Consider the following 18915-nt stretch of genomic DNA (forward strand, 5'->3'; position numbering starts at 1 on the left):
TTGGTTTCGCAATATCTCATTCCATGAGCTCATACAAGTCTTTACAACAAAGAATATCCTACATTTTAGATTTTCAAATCTTTCAGTTATTATTTGTCAACCTGATCATCGTGCTATTGCCTTCCATCTCAACCTCCAAAAGCACTATTCAATGAAAAAAGAAATATAATAACTTTGATATCACTTGTTAGGAATTTGAAAACGAATAATACTTTTATATTTTAAACTTGTGATAAATAGAGTTAGTTTGATCTTGGGTTATTTTGATTTTTTTTTTAATTATATATTTATCACATTATTATTTTTAAACAATATCAAATTATTTAATTTATTAATAAAAAAATTAAAATATCCCTATTTTACTTTATTAAATTTTAATTTTAAATAAAATTTTATTTTAGTAAGTTATCTTAAATAAATATTAAATAACCAGTTTTTTTTTTTTTTTTATCAAACAAGGATTCTTAGATAAAACCCAAAATCAAACGAGCTCTTAAGGGAATGTGTTTTTTTGGCTTTGACTTATTGAAAGTGTCAAAAAATATTAATAGATTTAAAACTGAAATTTGTGTGCGTTGGCGTCGTTGGATTAGGTCACCAGAAAAAGTCATCTGCTTTTCCCACTTCACATGGATGCCATTAGCCTACAACTCCAACTGCCCGTAATAAAATAAAATTATAATTTTATCCTACTGATTAACATTAATGTTCTTTCAAAATTTATTTTTTTAAAACTTCTAGCATAATAATTCACCCTAGAAAACTCTCATTTTAATCATGTTTTTTTGAATTAGAAGATTAATTAAAAAAGTAAATTGTTTTGTATAGTCTCTTTTTATCAGCCTAATTTCTATATAAATGAGAGGGTAAGATTCATCCTTGGAAGATTGTAAGCCTTTTAAAAAAATAAAAAAATTATTTCTATCCTCTATGCAAGACTAGGGCAAGGAATAAAATAAAATAATATGATTGATTAATTGGAGGATAAGACTAAATTATTAAGAGTTGTTAAGTTTCAAATTATTTGAGACATTATAATTTATGTTGAGTTGAGTTGCTCATATTGATCTGTCTATCTTTTCTATATAAGAGAATTAAGTTCTCATTAATTCCCATATCATCATCCTCATCTAGTCATTCCACATTCACTACTACCTACTGTATCTATATATTTTTCTCTAATTCCTGCCAGAAAATGAGGGCATTTTTGGGATTGATCATTTTGGCGGCACTGACAGTTGAAATTACCTCGGCGATTACATACAATGTTGGAGGATCTACCGGCGGCTGGGACTCCACCACCAACTTGCAAGCCTGGGCTATGTCTCAAACCTTCCTTGTTGGAGACAACTTGGGTAACTTTTTTTTTTTAGATTTATTTATGCAATACAATATAAATAAGAACTTCAATAAGTTATTATTATTATTCATTCTTAAATGTTTGTAACTTGTCTTTTAATATTCTTGCCGCGACAGCTTTTCAATACGCACCAATGCACGATGTGGTAGAAGTGATAAAATCAGACTACGATTCTTGCCAAACCACAAATGTCATTCAGTCATACACTGGAGGAGCCACCATTGTTCCATTATCTTCTCCCGGAAAGAAGTACTTCATTTGCGGGACCCCAGGACATTGCACTCAAGGCATGAAGCTCCAAATCGACACTCTAGCGGCGGCCGCCACCCCAGCACTACTTCCACCACCTGCTTCCGTCCTACCACCAATATCGCCGCAGCAGCCGCAGAATGACCTATTTCCTAACTCCCCTGCACCATCTCCGGCTGGTAGTTTCCCTAATTCTGCCATGTCACCAGAAGAAGCTTCTTTTCCTCCTCCCACCGGTACGCTGCCTCTTTCTCCTTCTGGAGCCGCCGGGAAAGTGATTATTGATGTTACTGGATTCGCCATGGTGTCTGGTTTAATGACATTGCTCGTTGTTGCTTTTTGAGACCGATTTCTCATTGCCTAATTTAATTTGTTCTGTTTCTTTCCTGATTATGTTTTCTTTTGTTTAATAAAGATCTCTGTTTTTTTTTTTGTTTTTTTTTTAAATGTCACATTTATTATATGAACAACATCAAAAGATAATATTTATGTTAAAAATTTATATTATTATAAAATAAATGGCCTAAATAATACCAATTTAAATAAAGAAACAAATAAAGAATAATCCCATTTCCTAGATGCAGGGGAGGAGAGGAGAATTCATTTTGAACAGAAAAATATGGGACCGACACTCCGAAAAACATGAAGCATTTCAACGAACAATAGAGCGAATAGAAAATCTCAAGAAAAACGCAGACAGAAATCGTTTCTGAAATTTTCAGCAAAACGCCTTCCCACGAAGGTTGAAGATTTGGAAACCCTAAAGCATTCGGTTCGGAGCTCTGCTTCAGCCTTTACATAGAATAATTCTTTTCTGCAGAGCTTCTTTGCATTTCTATGCGTGCGTGATTATAATAATATCAAATGAGAAGAATCACTCAGAAATGGTGGCGAGGAATTACACAACCATTAATTTGAGAAGAAATGGTGGCCAGGAGACTCCGTTATTGTTTCGTTAATTTGGGAAGAAGAAATGGTGGCGGGGAGACTCCGTTATTCTTTCATTGTATTCGTGATTTCACTATGTGTAATAATATCTTCGGCTGTTCGTTCGGAAGCCAAACGGAAAATTTTGGAAACTCTCATCGGAGAAGGATTACCTACCAAATTCCAATTTGTCGACGAACCTACGGTACACTTTCACTTCTCTAGATTACATTATCAATAACTGAATGTTCATTGAGAATTAAGATAGTTTACAATGTGATTAATTATTCATTCTCACGAGTCATGCTATTGTTTCGATTTTAGGGTTCTTGGTTGCTTATGTTATGTAGGCATTAGATTTACATTATCCATGGGTTTAACCATAGACGACTGAGCAAACTTGTATATAACATAACATAACATGAATGATCATTATGCATTAGATTTTTGTTTTTATCAATTTGATTAGCCCTCTTTATAGATTAAACAAGTATTAGTTGATTATATGTTAATCTTTGGATAGGCGGAACAAATGCTTATCAGTTGCAGGAAAGAGATTGCAAGTAGTGAAGCTGTTAAATCTTTCGATTCCTACCTTGAACATGCCACGACTGAGATTGCAGAAGTGAACTTGCAGAAGAAAATAGAACTACATGATGTTATTTCAGATCTTTCTCCGTTATTGAAGCAGAATTTCTTGGATTGTTTGAGGAGAGAAATATTGCCTAAAGAAAATACTGTTGATTTGAGGATTTGGTACTCCAAATGTTTAGAATATGTTTTTGGTTGCCCTGTCGTTGGTCAGGATCCATCACAAGAACAAGAACAATCAAACTCCGAAAAGAGTTCAGAGCTATGGCTATCAAGACGTCTTGGTGACTCGGATTCTTCTGATGATAAGTCTAAGAAGAAGGACAAGGATTCGTCCAAGTCTAAGAAGAGTAAAAAGAAATCTTCAAAAAAGGATGACGAGGAGGGACAGAAGGAAATCATTATGGCATCGGCCTTAACAGCTCTGAGTGTAGTATTATTTTCTTGTGTTTGTTGCCTATGTTGCTGTAACGGAGATGGAAGCAAAGTGAGCCCAAGAGATGACAGCGGATATAGAGATGATGGTCCTCTTCTTAACGTTTGTTCAAGCGATCTATCTGCTGGTACTTTCAAAATCTGTCACAGATGATGAACTCTTGTTGGTAAATAAATCCTCTCTCTTTTTCCTTTTTCAGGTTCGACCGAGATGTCTAATTGTGTAGGAAAGTCAGGTAGTAAAAACTTCAGAAGAGGAGCATCGGGTATTGATTTAACAACAGGAGGTGGACACCATGACGGGAATTCTCGACCATCGAACTATATTGGAGGCACTTCTTCTGGGAGTCTCTTGCCATTACCGCCTGGACGAAAGCCTCCTCTTCCAACGTCAATGTCAACGGCAAAGACGGCAGCAGCAGCAGCAGCAGGAGAAGCACCTGAATCACCTCCTGTAGATCCGCAGCCAATGCCACCACCACCTCCAGTACCTAAGGGTCCTCCTCCTCCCCCTCCTCCAAAAGGTGGCCGTGCTCCACCTCCTATGCCACCAAAACCTGGAAATTTGCCTAAACCTCCGTCCGGTCCTCACCATAGAGGGCACTCTTCTTCGGGTGGAAGTGGTGACTTTTCTGGTGACCCGGATTCTCAAAAGGCCAAGCTTAAGCCATTCTTTTGGGATAAGGTTATGGCTGATCCTGATCATACCATGGTCTGGCATGAACTTAAAGCTGGGTCCTTTCAGTAAGTGGTGTAGATGAGAGTTTTTTGTTTATTTATTTTTCAGTTCACGGTTTCAGACACTTTATTGTTTTACAATGGCAGGGTGAATGAGGAAATGATGGAATCTCTATTTGGGTATGCTCCTGTGGATAAAGCAAAGATAAACAGGAGGAAAGAGTCGTCTTCTGAACCCGTTCCTCAGTATATCAAAATTATTGATCCTAAAAAGGCGCAGAATTTGTCAATCCTTCTGAAAGCACTGAACGTAACAACAGAAGAAGTTTGTGATGCGCTCAATGAAGGTAGGTTATTTCGTAAATTCTTTTACAGATAATTTATGTTGCATAAGCTGAATACTAATCTTTCTCTTTGATTGTTTGATTATGTCAGGAAATGAACTCCCGACAGAGCTTGTGCACACGTTATTAAAGATGGCACCGACAGCAGAGGAAGAACTAAAGCTTAGATTGTTTAGTGGCGAGCTTTGTCAGCTGGGACCTGCAGAACGTTTCCTGAAAGTGGTGGTTGATATTCCATATGCGTTTAAACGGATGGAAACCTTATTCTTCATGAGCTCAGTGCTGGAGGATATGACATTGATGAAAGAATCATTTGCAACTTTAGAGGTCATACATAATCTGGAATAATTTCTCCTTTTTTTGTATTATTATTTGTATCATGCATGATCTAATAATCTTTAATTTGTAATTAATTGCAGGTAGCTTGTACGGAGCTGAAGAAGAGCAGATTATTCTTGAAGCTTTTGGAGGCTGTTCTGAAAACAGGCAACCGTATGAACGACGGTACATTCCGTGGAGGAGCACAAGCGTTCAAACTGGACACGCTTCTGAAACTATCGGACGTTAAAGGAATCGACGGAAAGACGACTCTCCTTCTGTTTGTGGTTCAGGAAATTTCGCGATCAGAAGGTGTTAGAGCTGCAAAAACAGCAAGGCAGCAGAGCATGTCCAGCACGACGAAAACAGAGGATCTAAAGGACGAAACGACTCCCGAAACTAAGGAATACTACCGCAGCCTTGGGCTACAGGTGGTTTCGAGTTTAAGCACGGACCTTATCAATGTAAGGAAGGCAGCAGTGATAGATGGGGATAACATAGGGTCGACAGTTTCGAAACTTAGTCAGTCATTGTTGAAGACGAAGCAGTTTCTTCAGAATGAGATGGCCTCTCTTCCGGGAGAGAGTGATTTTCGTAATACGGTAGAGAACTTTGTGCAGCATACTGAAACGGAGATAAAGTTGATAGAGCAGGAGGAGAAGAGAATAATGGCTATGGTGAAGAGCACGGGAGATTACTTCCATGGAGATACGGGTAAGGACGAAGGATTAAGGTTGTTTGTGGTTGTGAGGGATTTCTTGATAATATTAGACAAGGTATGTAAGGAAGTGAAAGCAAAAACAGTTGTAGCTGCAAAACAACAGGTTCCGAAGAAGAGTACTCTGTCAGTATCAGCTTCTCAAGAGTCTCGTCATTCAAATATGAGCGAAGTTCGCGAGCGACTATTTCCCCAAATCAAAGACCGGCGGATGGAAGGATCCAGCAGTTCTGATGATGAAAGCAAAAGCAGCATGTCTCCGTAGCCTTTAATTTGAACAAGAAAAACAAGACATAAAAAGGTTTGAACGATCCCATATATGCATGCACCACCCACAAAGCTCCAAGATTGATTTGTTTGGTCTTTTGGGGGAAACATACATACATACATACATGGCCGGTAGTTACATTTATTCACAAACTTTCCCTTCATTTCTTGTAATTAATTTTTGTGCAAGGGGCCAGGAGAGGAAGAGGTATGTATAGTATAGAGGTAGGTTTTTGACCATGTCCATCAAATATATTTATATACATAATTTAGTTTAATTAGCTTGTTTGAAAACACAACTAATAATAATAATAATAATAGTCTCAAGTTTTGTTTCTTTTCTCTTGTTCTGTAGTATATGTTGTTCTATTAATGTTACTTGCATGCATCTCTCAACAACAACTTTTGAAACATTACTTTTACAAATGTAATAAGATTAGATGAATATAAAGATAATTGGAAAGAAGAGAAGTAGATCCGGTTGGTCAGATGATGGGTGTAGAATGATGAGTTGCGATGGTACTGGTTAGGCAATAAGAGACTGAGAAGGCTGCGTGGACGAAACAAGAGATGGCTCCAATAGAGAGAAAATGGGGGTGAGAGAAACCACATGAAGTTTGAGAGTTGTTATTTGATCTTATCCCTGATATGAGCAAGTATAGTCCCACGACCAATACTACCCATGTAAGGACGAGGCAAGCCAAGGAACACTGTTTACTTGGAGCTGAAGATCTAAAGGAGGAAGAGGAATTCATAGAACAGGAGCTGCATCCCCCGATGAAATTAGCCAAAGCATGGGATAGAGAAAGAAGAACCACTGCGGCCAATCCCAGTTTGTAAGCTTGGTTGCTTGGATCTTTGCACTCAAACATCCACAACCTTAAATGCTTTACCTGCATCATCTATACGTGCTTAATTAATTCATTTTTCATATATATATATATATATATATATATACCTACCTGATCCTGAGTAGCTTCAGCTTTGAGTGCCAGTATCCCTGCTGCAATATCCATAGCCACCACCGCAATACATGCAATAATACCATATTTTTTCCACATTTTCATCAACAGAAACACTCGATAGATCTATGGATAATGTCAAGTTCTCTCTATCTTTTACTCTGTTTTATATATATATATATATATATATATATATATATATATGATTCAGTCACAGGTGATAGGAGAGAAAAAGTTTGTTTTTGTCCATTAATTAATTATTAATTTAATTAATTAATTATTAAGAGTATGGTGGGAAGGTCCCTATGTTTATAGGGTTAGTATTTGATTCCCATGAATGCGTGGAGTACCGTGCATGTAGGGTGATGATGGGGTAACAAGGAAAGCAAGGTATCAACCACCCTGAGTGAAACTTTCACTGACTTAGCAATCAAATTAAATCAAATATATATGTGCTCTCAAATTATATGGGATCGATTAACGATTTAAACTTTTATCTATAGTGGATTGATTTACTCTCGGATACTTTTTCAATTGTATTTTTATTTAATTTTATTGAACAATTTATAAAGGAAAAATTATTTGGGCGGCCATCGAATTACTTCAATCGCTCACTTTTAACCTTCAAATTAATTTTTAAAACAAATCGTTCTTTTAACTTTTAGAAATGTCAACATTACCGTTCCGGTCAATTTTTTTTTTTTTTTTTTTTTTTTTTTTTTTTTTTTTTTTTTTGTTAAATATAACTGTTTAAGTTTAAAATATTTTTTTAATTATTATCTTTAATCTTATTTTTTATATTTATATATATAATATTATATATATCTTTTATTATTAATTTTTATATTTATATAATTATTAAATCTCTTATATATATATATTATTTATATATATATATATATAAATTTATAGAATTTATAGAATATATATTTTAAAAAATAATTTGAAAGGTTAAAAGTAATGATAACCTTCCAACTACTCAATTATTTTTAACACTCAAATTAATTTTTAAAATATATATTATATAAATATTATATAAATTATTTTAAACTTTATTTTATATAGATATAGATAAAAATAAATAATATATATATATTATTTATATATTATATAAAAGATTTAATAATTATATAAATATAAATTTTAATAATATATATATATATATAATATTATATATAAGAAATTTAATAATTATATATAAAAATATAAAATTAAAGATAATATATAAAAAAAAAATATTTTAAGCTTAAGTCATTAGGTTTAACTAAGAAGTTCACGGGTTATATTTAGACCTTTATAAAAATTTAAGGGATTATTTGTTTCAAAAATTAATTTTATGGCCAAAAGTGAATAATCGGAATAATTAAAAGGCGCAAGGTAATTTGCCCATTTATAAATAACATATAGCAAGTTTAATATGCTCTTTTATGATGATGATATGATGTCCATAACTATATACAAACAAACAATATTGTATTCACTAACTTTACCTTCATTTCTTGTAATTATTTTTTGTGAAGGGTGAAGGGATTAGGAGAGGAAGATGTATCTATAGTATAGAGATAGGTTTTGACCATGTATTCATGAAATATATTTATATACATAATATCCAGAAGTTATAGTTAGGGTGAGTTTAAAAAGTTAAATTTTGTTTTTTTAATTAACTTAAATAAAAATAAAAGGAAAAAACATATATAATATGCACTAGAATGTAATTTAAAAAGATATATTATATTAGTTGGTAGAAAAATATTATTATTATTATTATTTTTAAAATATTTTAATATGTTAAAAAAATATTTTGTACATAATATTATAAAAAACTCAAATAATATTATATCAAATAAATCTTTAAAATAACTATCATAAAAATAATGATAATCAAATAAACTCTAACAAATATTTGATATTAGTTTTTTTTTTATAAATTTTATCCAAAACTCATTATTTTCTCATATTTCACTTCATTTATCTCATCATTTCTATTATTTATGAAATAACAAAATACATTTTATTTAATATTTTTATCTCTTATCTTCATATATCATATATTTCAAATATAGAATAACTAATAAAGTTTACATACATAATTTTTTAAAAATTAAATCAAATATAAATTATAACAAAAATAAACAAAAAAAAAAAAAAAAAAAATTATGAGGTGTGAGCTCACATGTCGGTTCGTCTCTGTACATAATTTAATTTAATTAGCTTGTTTGAAAACACAACTAATAATAATCATAATAGTCTCAAATTTTGTTTATTTTCTTTTATTTTGTTTTAAGTGTAGTATATGATTACTTGCATTCATCTCTCAACAACTTTCAATTATATTATCTTTACTTTTACAAATGTAATAAGATTAGATGAATATAAAGAAATAAATAGCTAATTAAATGAATTGTAAGCATAATTGGAAGGAAGAGAAGTTGATCGATCCGGTCAGTCAAATGATGATGGTGTAGGATTAGGCATAAAAAAATTTCGGGTTCGACCCAACCTAAATTTGCTCCGAAAAAATCGGGTCTTCAAATTACCTGAAATATCGGTTCGGAACCGATGGTACCCGAACCGGACCCAATTTTTAATTTTTTTTTACTTATTTAACTAATTTTAACATATTTTTATATTGGTAGTTTTTACCTATATTTTAAACTTAATTTAGATAAATTCAAAATTTTAATATTTTAAATTATTGAATGATAAAAAAAAATTGATGTAGTATTAAGCTTTGAAAAAATATTTAATAAAAAAATTATAAAATATTATATAAAATAAAATAAAACAAACAGTATTAATATTATATAATATATATATAAATAATATTTAATATATACATATATTTAAAAATTCGACTATCCTATTATATATCTCTTCTTCCCGTGGAATTGAATATTTACATTCAGAATCTTTGTATTTTTAATTACTAAATCGGTACTTGGAACAAACTCGAAATCTATCAGTTCCGACCTGAAATTTATCAGTTCCGACCCGAAATTACTCGGAACCAAAAATCAAATTAATTATCCGAACTGAATGGTTCAGTACCTTCGGATACCCGACCCGGCGGAACATTGGCATGCCGCATGCCTATGTAGGATAATAAATTGCGAGGTACTAGTGAAGTAATAAGAGACAGATAAAGGCTGCTTAGACTAAACAAGAAAGTACTTGAATAAAGAGAAATTAAATAAGGTGAGGGAGGTTAGAATTCATAAATAATAAATTTTACAAATAATATTAAAAGTAGGAAGCATATCAAAATGAGAAAATTTAATTATATATATAATGTATTTGAACAATTAGTTATTACCTCCATTTAGATAAGGATTTTGATAAGGCTAAATGAATTTTACCATACACATCAAATCGATGGATGTGATACAAATTACAAATGAAATATAAATATATGTGAACATTCCCTCTCTCTCAAACCGGTGAGGTGATTGAGTATGCATTTGTTTCAAAAAATCTGACTTCTCTCAAACATATTAGTGTCGGCCCAAATCGTCCACACTTTTCAATAAATCTAAGAGTTTATTATTATTATTATTATTATTATAAAACTTTTAAAGAAGATGGAGGAGAAACGGTGACAAAAGTTGAATGAGTTAATGTAACACAACTAACACAATCTAATTTTAGGTTGTCAATATTTTAATTTTATTAAGGTTTTTCGGTAAAAGATTTGATCTAGATAAAGTTACTATAATAATAATAATAAAATTACAAATATTTTAATACATAAATACTAATTTTTATTAATACATAAATAAAAAATTAAATAAATACTAATTTTATAAATCAATACTATTATAATTTAAATATTATATGAGATAATATAATATATTATAATTTTATTTATACTGTGTAAATATTTTTATTTAATAAAAAATATTTAAATAAAATAAATTTTATAAGATAATAACAAAAAATTATTAATATTATTGATATTAATATTATTATTAATAATATTATTAATATTATTATTAATATTATTAATATTAATATTATTATTAATATTATTATTAATATTATTAATAATATTATTAATAATATTAATATTAATATTATTATTATTATTTTTATTATTAATATTAATATTAATATTATTAATATTATTATTATTATTATTAATATTAATATTAATATTAATATTATTAATATTATTAATATTAATATTATTATTATTAATATTATTAATAATATTATTAATATTATTATTATTAATATTATTATTATTATTATTAATATTATTATTATTATTAATATTATTATTATTAATATTATTATTATTATTATTAATATTATTAATATTATTATTAATATTATTATTAATATTATTATTATTATTAATATTATTAATATTATTATTATTATTATTATTATTTTTTTTTTAATATTATTATTAATATTATTAATATTATTATTATTATTAATATTATTTTTTTTTTAATATTATTATTAATATTAATATTATTATTATTATTATTATTAATATTATTATTAATATTATTAATATTATTATTATTATTAATATTATTATTATTATTATTATTATTATTTCTATTAATATTATTAATATTATTATTATTATTATTATTATTATTAATATTATTATTATTATTATTTCTATTAATATTATTAATATTATTAATTCTATTAATATTATTAATATTATTAATATTGTTAATATTATTAATATTGTTAATATTATTAATATTGTTAATATTATTAATATTGTTATTATTATTAATATTATTAATATTATTATTATTATTAATATTATTAATATTATTAATATTATTAATATTATTAATATTATTAATATTATTATTATTAATATTATTAATATTATTATTATTATTAATATTATTAATATTATTAATAATAATATTATTATTAATATTAATATTATTATTAATAATATTATTATTAATATTAATATTATTATTAATATTAATATTCTTATTATTATAAAACTTTTAAAGAAGATGGAGGAGTACCGCGTTTAAGTCTCGAGATTTTATTAAAGTAAAACCGTTCTAGATTGATCGACTGAGTCTACAATAAACAAAACCTAATAATAATAATAATTATAAAATAATACTAATATTAATATTAATAATAACAATAAAATTATAAATATTTTAATATTAATTTTTATTAATACATAAATAAAAAATTAAATAAATATTAATTTTATAAATCAATACTATTATAATTTAAATATTATATAAGATAATATAATATATTATAATTTTATTTATACTGTGTATATATTTTTATTTAATATAAAATATTTAAATGAAATAAATTTTATAAGATAATAACAAAAAATTATTAGAATATTATTAATATTAATATTATTATTATTAGTATTAGTATTATTAATATTAATATTAGTATTATTATTATTAGTATTAATATTAGTATTATTATTATTATTAGTATTACTATTATTAATATTAGTATTATTATTATTAATATTATCTTGGCGTGAGTAGAATTTATTATATTTTTAATATAAAAAAATGATTCAGTTCAGTTTGAGTAAAAACTAAAAAAAATATTAATTTGTTAGATTATATATTTCAATTATTAATTTTGTTAAAAAAATATATTTATTAGGTCTCTTTTTTCTTTAAGTAAAAAAGCATTAACATATATATTATATAGTTATTTTTTTTATTTTTTTTAATATTTGTAGTTCATGCACATAGCGTCCATCTTTATAAGAACTCTCCAGACCCAGATACATCATACATCAGTGACTGAAGCCCAATTAACAATAAAATTATATAAATAATATTGCAACATCAAGAGTCTAGACTATATTACCATTTAAACATTTAATCTCAAATAATTCTTAATTAATGAAGATTAATACAAATCACATTTTTTACTCATGATGTTACTATTATAACAAATATGGGTTAAGACTCCACAAACAAGGACGAAGCTTATTATGAATTTTGCAAGTACATTATTTTCTTATGAAGACGACAAACACGGCGGGAAAGAACACAAGCAAGGATATGGATCTTGTTTCAATCTCATGTATACATCATAAATATGGTCGACAATGACATTTGCGATCAATCATCAATAGCATGTTGTGGTTGATTTTTCAAAAAGAGATTCTCAAAATAATAAGACCAAGTGAATAAAACAATAACCGAAAGAGAACCATCCAACTAAACTAAAAATAGTTTAATTGATTACAAGTAGGAATATGGATTTGGTTACTTTTTTGCTTGTATGCATATGCTAATATGATTTTGTTTCTCAAATATATGTTTAATGTCCTCATGACGTGTCTACATATATGTATTCAGAGTCCAGTCCAGACATCCTGACACTGAGTAGTCCATGTTAAATTTCTTGGCCCACAATATTGGATTAATTATTATATATATAAAAATGGTAACCAAAACAAAAATTAAAGCTAACCACTTCCAAGATATTATATTTTACAATTGTTTCATATATACTAGGTTTTATTGAATCCAGCTTCACAATATTTGTAGATAGTCGGTTAAATACAAACACAATTTCTTGAATAAAGTTCACTAAAAATAAAGAATTAAAATAAAATAAAATTAAGAGACCAAATGCAAGTACATGGAACATGTCTATGGCAAGCTCACTTAGAGGTTGGAATCATGCCATAGTTGGAAGAAACAAAGATACAATAAGTAAAACGAAGAATCAAATAAGGAAAAATAACATTTGATTAAAAATAAATAAAAATAGAAGAGAGAGAGAAAAGGTACGGTAATTGTCCTTTACCATGGCAGTAATATTGATTAAAACTTCATAAGCCACCACCAAATATCGTCGTTTCTTTTTGGCTACATATAAAAAAAAATAAAGATCGTTGTTTCTTATTTTGTGTCCTTCAATTCACTATATATATAATCTTTTTTTTTAAATAAATAAACTGTAAGGAATAAGGACTGGACGGGAATGACATGTTACCATCATTCATTGATAAACTAACCTCCCTCCTATGACAAATATAATTAATTTGAATAATAATTATCATATTAATTAAATTCATTCTAACTTCCTCTAGACAAAATGGTGGCCGGCTAGGACAGCTCCTTTAACCTACTTCTCATTCTCATCCCCTTTTTGTTCATTACCCCCATTTCAATCTTTATTTATTTTCTTCGTTATATTATATATGTAATATAATATAATATGCCCTTCAATATACCTGCAAGAAAATTAAATTGCCCATCTCCATCTCAATCTCCCTCTCTCTCTAGAATCAAAATCAAGATCTCCCGAAGTCTCATGGCCTCATGTTATATTAATACATCTCCGACCAGATAAAACCCTAGCCCTTTCAATCCGTTCAGCCAATACCATCCATACATCTGTATATTCTTTCTTCATGATGAAATCGATCATCTTTAAGTAGTTAGCTAGATATATATATATATATCAAATGAAACAAAAAAACTAATCTTTTTTTTTTTTTTTCCTAGATAGCTAGCTAGTAAAAGCAATAATGAAGGCAGATCTGATTCGAGAAAGCACTTCTGTTGATCAAAACCCTAATGTTTTGAACAGCCAGCAGAATTCTCTGTCGGGTGCCCTTAGAGGATGCCTTGGTAACCTAGACGCCGCTTGCATAGAGAAGCTCCTACTCCATTGCGCAAGTGCCTTGGAGAGAAACGACGTCACTTTGGCTCAACAAGTCATGTGGGTTCTTAACAACGTGGCTTCTTCTACCGGTGACCCTAACCAAAGACTCACATCATATTTCTTAAGGGCACTTGTCTCCCGTGCAACTAGGGTTTGTCCAACCGCCATGAATTATTTCGACACTGCTACATGTGGGGGGATTCAAAGGAGGCTGATGTCGGTAACTGAATTGGCAGGATATGTTGACCTCATCCCTTGGCACAGGTTTGTTCAATTATATAACTAAATAATTAATATTATTGTTGTAGTAGTAATAAAGCTTATAATATAATATTTTCGAACAGGTTTGGCTTTTGTGTTTCTAACAGTGCCATATTCAAGGCTGTTGAAGGATGTCATAGAGTTCATATTTTGGATTTTAGCATCACTCATTGCATGCAGTGGCCTACTTTGATTGATGCATTGGCGAAGCGGCCCGAGGGGCCACCTTCGCTATGCATCACCGTGCCGTCGTGGAGACCTCCTGTCCCACCATCGCTGAATGTGTCCATCGAAGAAGTTGGCATGCGGTTGGCGAATTTTGCCAAATTTAGAGACGTTCCTTTCGAATTCAAGGTCATTGAATTCTCCAGTAGTTCAATGTTGAATCTCAAGACTTTGAATCTCATTAGAGACGACGAGGCTTTAGTAATCAACTGCCAGAATTGGTTGCGGTACTTGCTTGACGAGGAAAACGAGATGATTAATGCTTCGTCGTATCGAGATTCATTCCTGGAAATAGTGAAGGATTTGAACCCGAGAATGGTGGTGGTGGTGGACGAAGATTCGGATATGAACTCGCCTAGTCTTTGCTCGAGGATCACGACGGGGTTTAATTATCTTTGGATACCCTTTGATGCATTGGAAACATTCTTGCCAAAGGAGAGCCGTCAAAGGATAGAATATGAAGCGGACATGGGCCATAAGATCGAGAACATTGTGGGGTTTGAAGGGATACAAAGGATTGAAAGGTTAGAGTCGGGGATGAAACTATCGCAAAGAATGAAAAAAGTAGGGTTTGGGAGCGTTGGGTTCGATGAAGAAACGGTGAGGGAAGTCAAGTCGTTGCTAGATGAGCATGCGAGTGGATGGGGAATGAAGAAGGATGAAGACGATGTGTTGGTGTTAACATGGAAAGGTCACAATTCGGTTTACGCCACAGCTTGGGTCCCAAATATTAGTGGCTAGCTAGCTAGGTTTAATTAGGGTTTAGGTTTGTTGTTTCTAGCTAATTAATGTAGTATACTATGCAGTTTTGATTATAATTGGGTTTAATTAGAAATTAACTAGAAGCTTTAAATTATGTTTAACATGTTCTCATCAACATTAAAGTCAATGCATGTCGGTTTTTTAGAATTTTGTTGATTAATAGTGAGTAACTAGGTTGTTTGGGATGGAATTAATGAATGGTAATGAAACTTGATCTAGTTGTCATATTGTACATATCAACAACGGGCATCGATCTATAACTGTAAAAGTAAGAAGGGAATAAATTTGTCGTCTTATGTAGTGGTCCAGTTCATGGGCAGGCAGCGATAGAACAATGCTTCTTCCTTTTTGCTTAATTTGTTCAAAAGGCTGCAAAATATGTGTAGATCGGGAACACCAGACAAAAAGGGACATGGATTAATTCAGATGATATAATATATAAATATATAATGCAACCTTTAGATTTGGCATGACATTTTTTTTAATTGCTTATTAACCGAAAAATAACTGAAAGTTTAATGATAATTTCATATGGCTCTGAATAAATGGTATAGAATTATTTATTCGGTTTGTTTTACCTCAACCCTTATCGTTTATGAAATAAGATTAGTTTGATTTTGGAGTAACTCTTAACAATATATATATATATATAGTCCTCGGTTCGAGCTCATCAGATGACAAATCTCGTTAAATTGGTTGAGTGTTTTTACGGGTTATATGTTTAACCCGCGGGAATTAGTCGCATTCGGTAAAAAATGCGGACTCAACGTTGATAAAAAAAAATTGAGCATTTTAGTTTTTTAAATTCTTCATACAATTTGATATCTATAAGATCATTTTAATTTTGTATTATTTATAATTAATTGATAATTAAAACATTTTAGAGTGTTTTTTACAAATTTTCTTTTAAGAAGAAACAAATATATTAAAATGTGAAGACTGGCCTCATACAACACCATGCAAACAACCCAAAATAAAACTACATGAAACCAAAAAAATATTATACACATAACTAACATAAATAAAGGATAAATCGAAACAACACAAAAAAAAAGAATATAGCAGCTTGAAAGATTCCAAGATATTGTGATCGGCTACGTGGTGTGCTCTTCCTATTAATATAAATCAAGACCTGTGCGATGCGTATCAAACTAATTATAACCAAAATCCCGGGTTAAACTATGAATGTCTAAATTGAAGTGTGGATTAATGATGTGGGGATTAATCTCTAAACCCAGATTAGTACCACTAAATTTATAAATTTTATTTGTGTTAGCATACAAATATAATCAATTACCGGTCAAATTAGTCAGCTTTGGTTTAAACAGGTAAAAACCACCCCCAAAACAATTCAAATTGTGGAGCAACAACTTTTCTAATCCTAACCTAGTTAGAAATGTATGCTGAAGGAGTGGTCCAAGGTCTCTTAATTAATCTTCAAAACAAGATAAAAAAATCATTTTAACTTTTAGTGAGTTTCTCTCTTGAAATTTAAATTGGAGATAGGACCACATATCCTATACCTTTAATTTGATGAATGGTCATATTTCAATCTGAAATAGTGCAGCTACCTATATATATATATATTGTATAAAATTATATTATTAGAATATCGAGCCATAGGTGGACTGCATGCGTGCCATGCATGCATGATGCAGATAGAGTGATATTGCTATCTAAAATCTATCCATTGGTCCAAACTTGTCACCAATTCAAGTCAATTCCCCCCAAATTGGGAATTAATTTAATTGCTTAATGCATGTTTTTCTTCTAAAGCTAGCCCACATTTTGACTTTTAGGTTATTTATGATCCATCTAGACATTTTTCATTTTCATATTATCATGTGACCTGTTGTTGAGGGAAGAAGCAGCAAGCTGTCTAGGCAGGCCTGACCGCAAGTATGGCTGGCCCATAACAAAATTATTATTTGTTTTAAGTGATTGGGCTGCATAGCTAGGGTGGGCTAACCATGTGCTCGGCCGTGGGACACTGTGTCTAAGAACATTAATTATTGAAAATAAAAGAAAACAAAATACTTTCAGAATTGTCATTTATGTTCTATATTATCAATATAAATAGCCATAAAAAAAAATTCAGAGACTCGAATATTCCCCCGAAAATTAGTTATCTTAAGTTACCCGAAAGTAATTAATGACAAGGAACCAATTTTTTTTAAGAATATGTTTGTTTTACAATTGCTATATAAATTAACATTTTTTCAATAAGAATTAATTTGTTTAATAAATTAACTTTTCTAAAATAAGATTATAACATCAAATAAATATTACTGATCACTAACTCATCCGGAGAAAATAAAATATTTATAAAAAATTAAGATAATATTTAAAAGATTTTTTATTAAAAAAGTTACAATTTTTTGTAAGTATTTATATAAAAAGATGTCCCTATTTTTTTCGGTTCCAGTTTTCCATGTATCCAATGGGTCTATATACGAGTGCCCAACTCCAATCGATCCGACCAATTTTGACCTTAAATTTTTTGTTTCGGATTTACTCGAGGCAATAAGAGAGGGGCGGTCGGTACTCAACCCGATGATTATCAGTTGTTGTGCCTAATAGTTATCTTGTGTATCTCTGTGGAGAAATTTCATGTGGTGTAAGGAAGGACTCTGACTTATCTTCCCTTTAAGTTTTTATCATTTTTACTATATAAAATAAAATGATGTTATGTTATTTTATTTTGTAAGAAAATAATTTGTTAATAATTAATTTAAATTTATGTTGAGAAAAAATTATAAAATATGCAAGTGTAAACTTTTAATTTTGTGAAAATTGATGTGATCCCTTCTTGCACTAGAGGTCAATGTCTAATTTATATATAAATACAATCTTTACTATGGATCTAGGATATGTTGAGATCAAATTTAGTCTAAAAAACAATGTATTACTAACAAGCAGGGACGGATCATTCAAGGGTTAGGATGGGCTTAAGCCCAGCCCTACCTTACCCGTGTAAAAAAATTTATATATAGAGAGAGGGGTTAGAATGAGAGAGCAATAAGATAAAATATATTTAAATTCAGTCCTACATGTCTAATTTAATTTTTTAACATAGATAGAGGGTTAAGCATTAGAGAGATGATAGAGAGTTATATAGGTCTGTTTGATTATGGATAATTTTTGGGTTGAAATAAAGAGGTT

The 18915-nt window shown here is 29.7% G+C and overlaps 4 protein-coding genes across 4 annotated transcripts; 3 read left to right on the plus strand and 1 right to left on the minus strand.

Moving 5' to 3' along the window:
* The first annotated feature begins 1195 nt into the window (after nucleotides 1-1195).
* Nucleotides 1196-1952, plus strand: LOC124939731 (uclacyanin 1-like). Its single transcript, XM_047480174.1, has 2 exons — nucleotides 1196-1355; nucleotides 1477-1952. The coding sequence occupies exons 1-2, from the start codon at nucleotides 1196-1198 to the stop codon at nucleotides 1950-1952; spliced, it is 636 nt and encodes a 211-aa protein (XP_047336130.1).
* A 257-nt stretch (nucleotides 1953-2209) lies between these two features.
* Nucleotides 2210-6165, plus strand: LOC124940281 (formin-like protein 3). Its single transcript, XM_047480788.1, has 6 exons — nucleotides 2210-2741; nucleotides 3060-3690; nucleotides 3763-4306; nucleotides 4388-4587; nucleotides 4676-4911; nucleotides 5004-6165. The coding sequence occupies exons 1-6, from the start codon at nucleotides 2583-2585 to the stop codon at nucleotides 5883-5885; spliced, it is 2652 nt and encodes an 883-aa protein (XP_047336744.1). The 5' UTR covers nucleotides 2210-2582; the 3' UTR covers nucleotides 5886-6165.
* A 201-nt stretch (nucleotides 6166-6366) lies between these two features.
* On the minus strand, nucleotides 6367-6961 carry LOC124940668 (protein DESIGUAL 3-like). The gene is made up of 2 exons (XM_047481200.1): nucleotides 6850-6961; nucleotides 6367-6780 (listed from the first exon to the last, which is right to left on the minus strand). Exons 1-2 carry the CDS (start codon nucleotides 6952-6954, stop codon nucleotides 6373-6375), a joined length of 513 nt encoding a protein of 170 aa, XP_047337156.1. The 5' UTR covers nucleotides 6955-6961; the 3' UTR covers nucleotides 6367-6372.
* A 7125-nt stretch (nucleotides 6962-14086) lies between these two features.
* On the plus strand, nucleotides 14087-15900 carry LOC124938782 (scarecrow-like protein 32). Its single transcript, XM_047479290.1, has 3 exons — nucleotides 14087-14236; nucleotides 14346-14769; nucleotides 14850-15900. Exons 2-3 carry the CDS (start codon nucleotides 14369-14371, stop codon nucleotides 15730-15732), a joined length of 1284 nt encoding a protein of 427 aa, XP_047335246.1. The 5' UTR covers nucleotides 14087-14236; nucleotides 14346-14368; the 3' UTR covers nucleotides 15733-15900.
* Nucleotides 15901-18915: the final 3015 nt, after the last annotated feature.

The sequence above is a fragment of the Impatiens glandulifera genome, chromosome 5 (genome assembly GCF_907164915.1).
Source record: "Impatiens glandulifera chromosome 5, dImpGla2.1, whole genome shotgun sequence".
Taxonomy (NCBI): domain Eukaryota; kingdom Viridiplantae; phylum Streptophyta; class Magnoliopsida; order Ericales; family Balsaminaceae; genus Impatiens; species Impatiens glandulifera.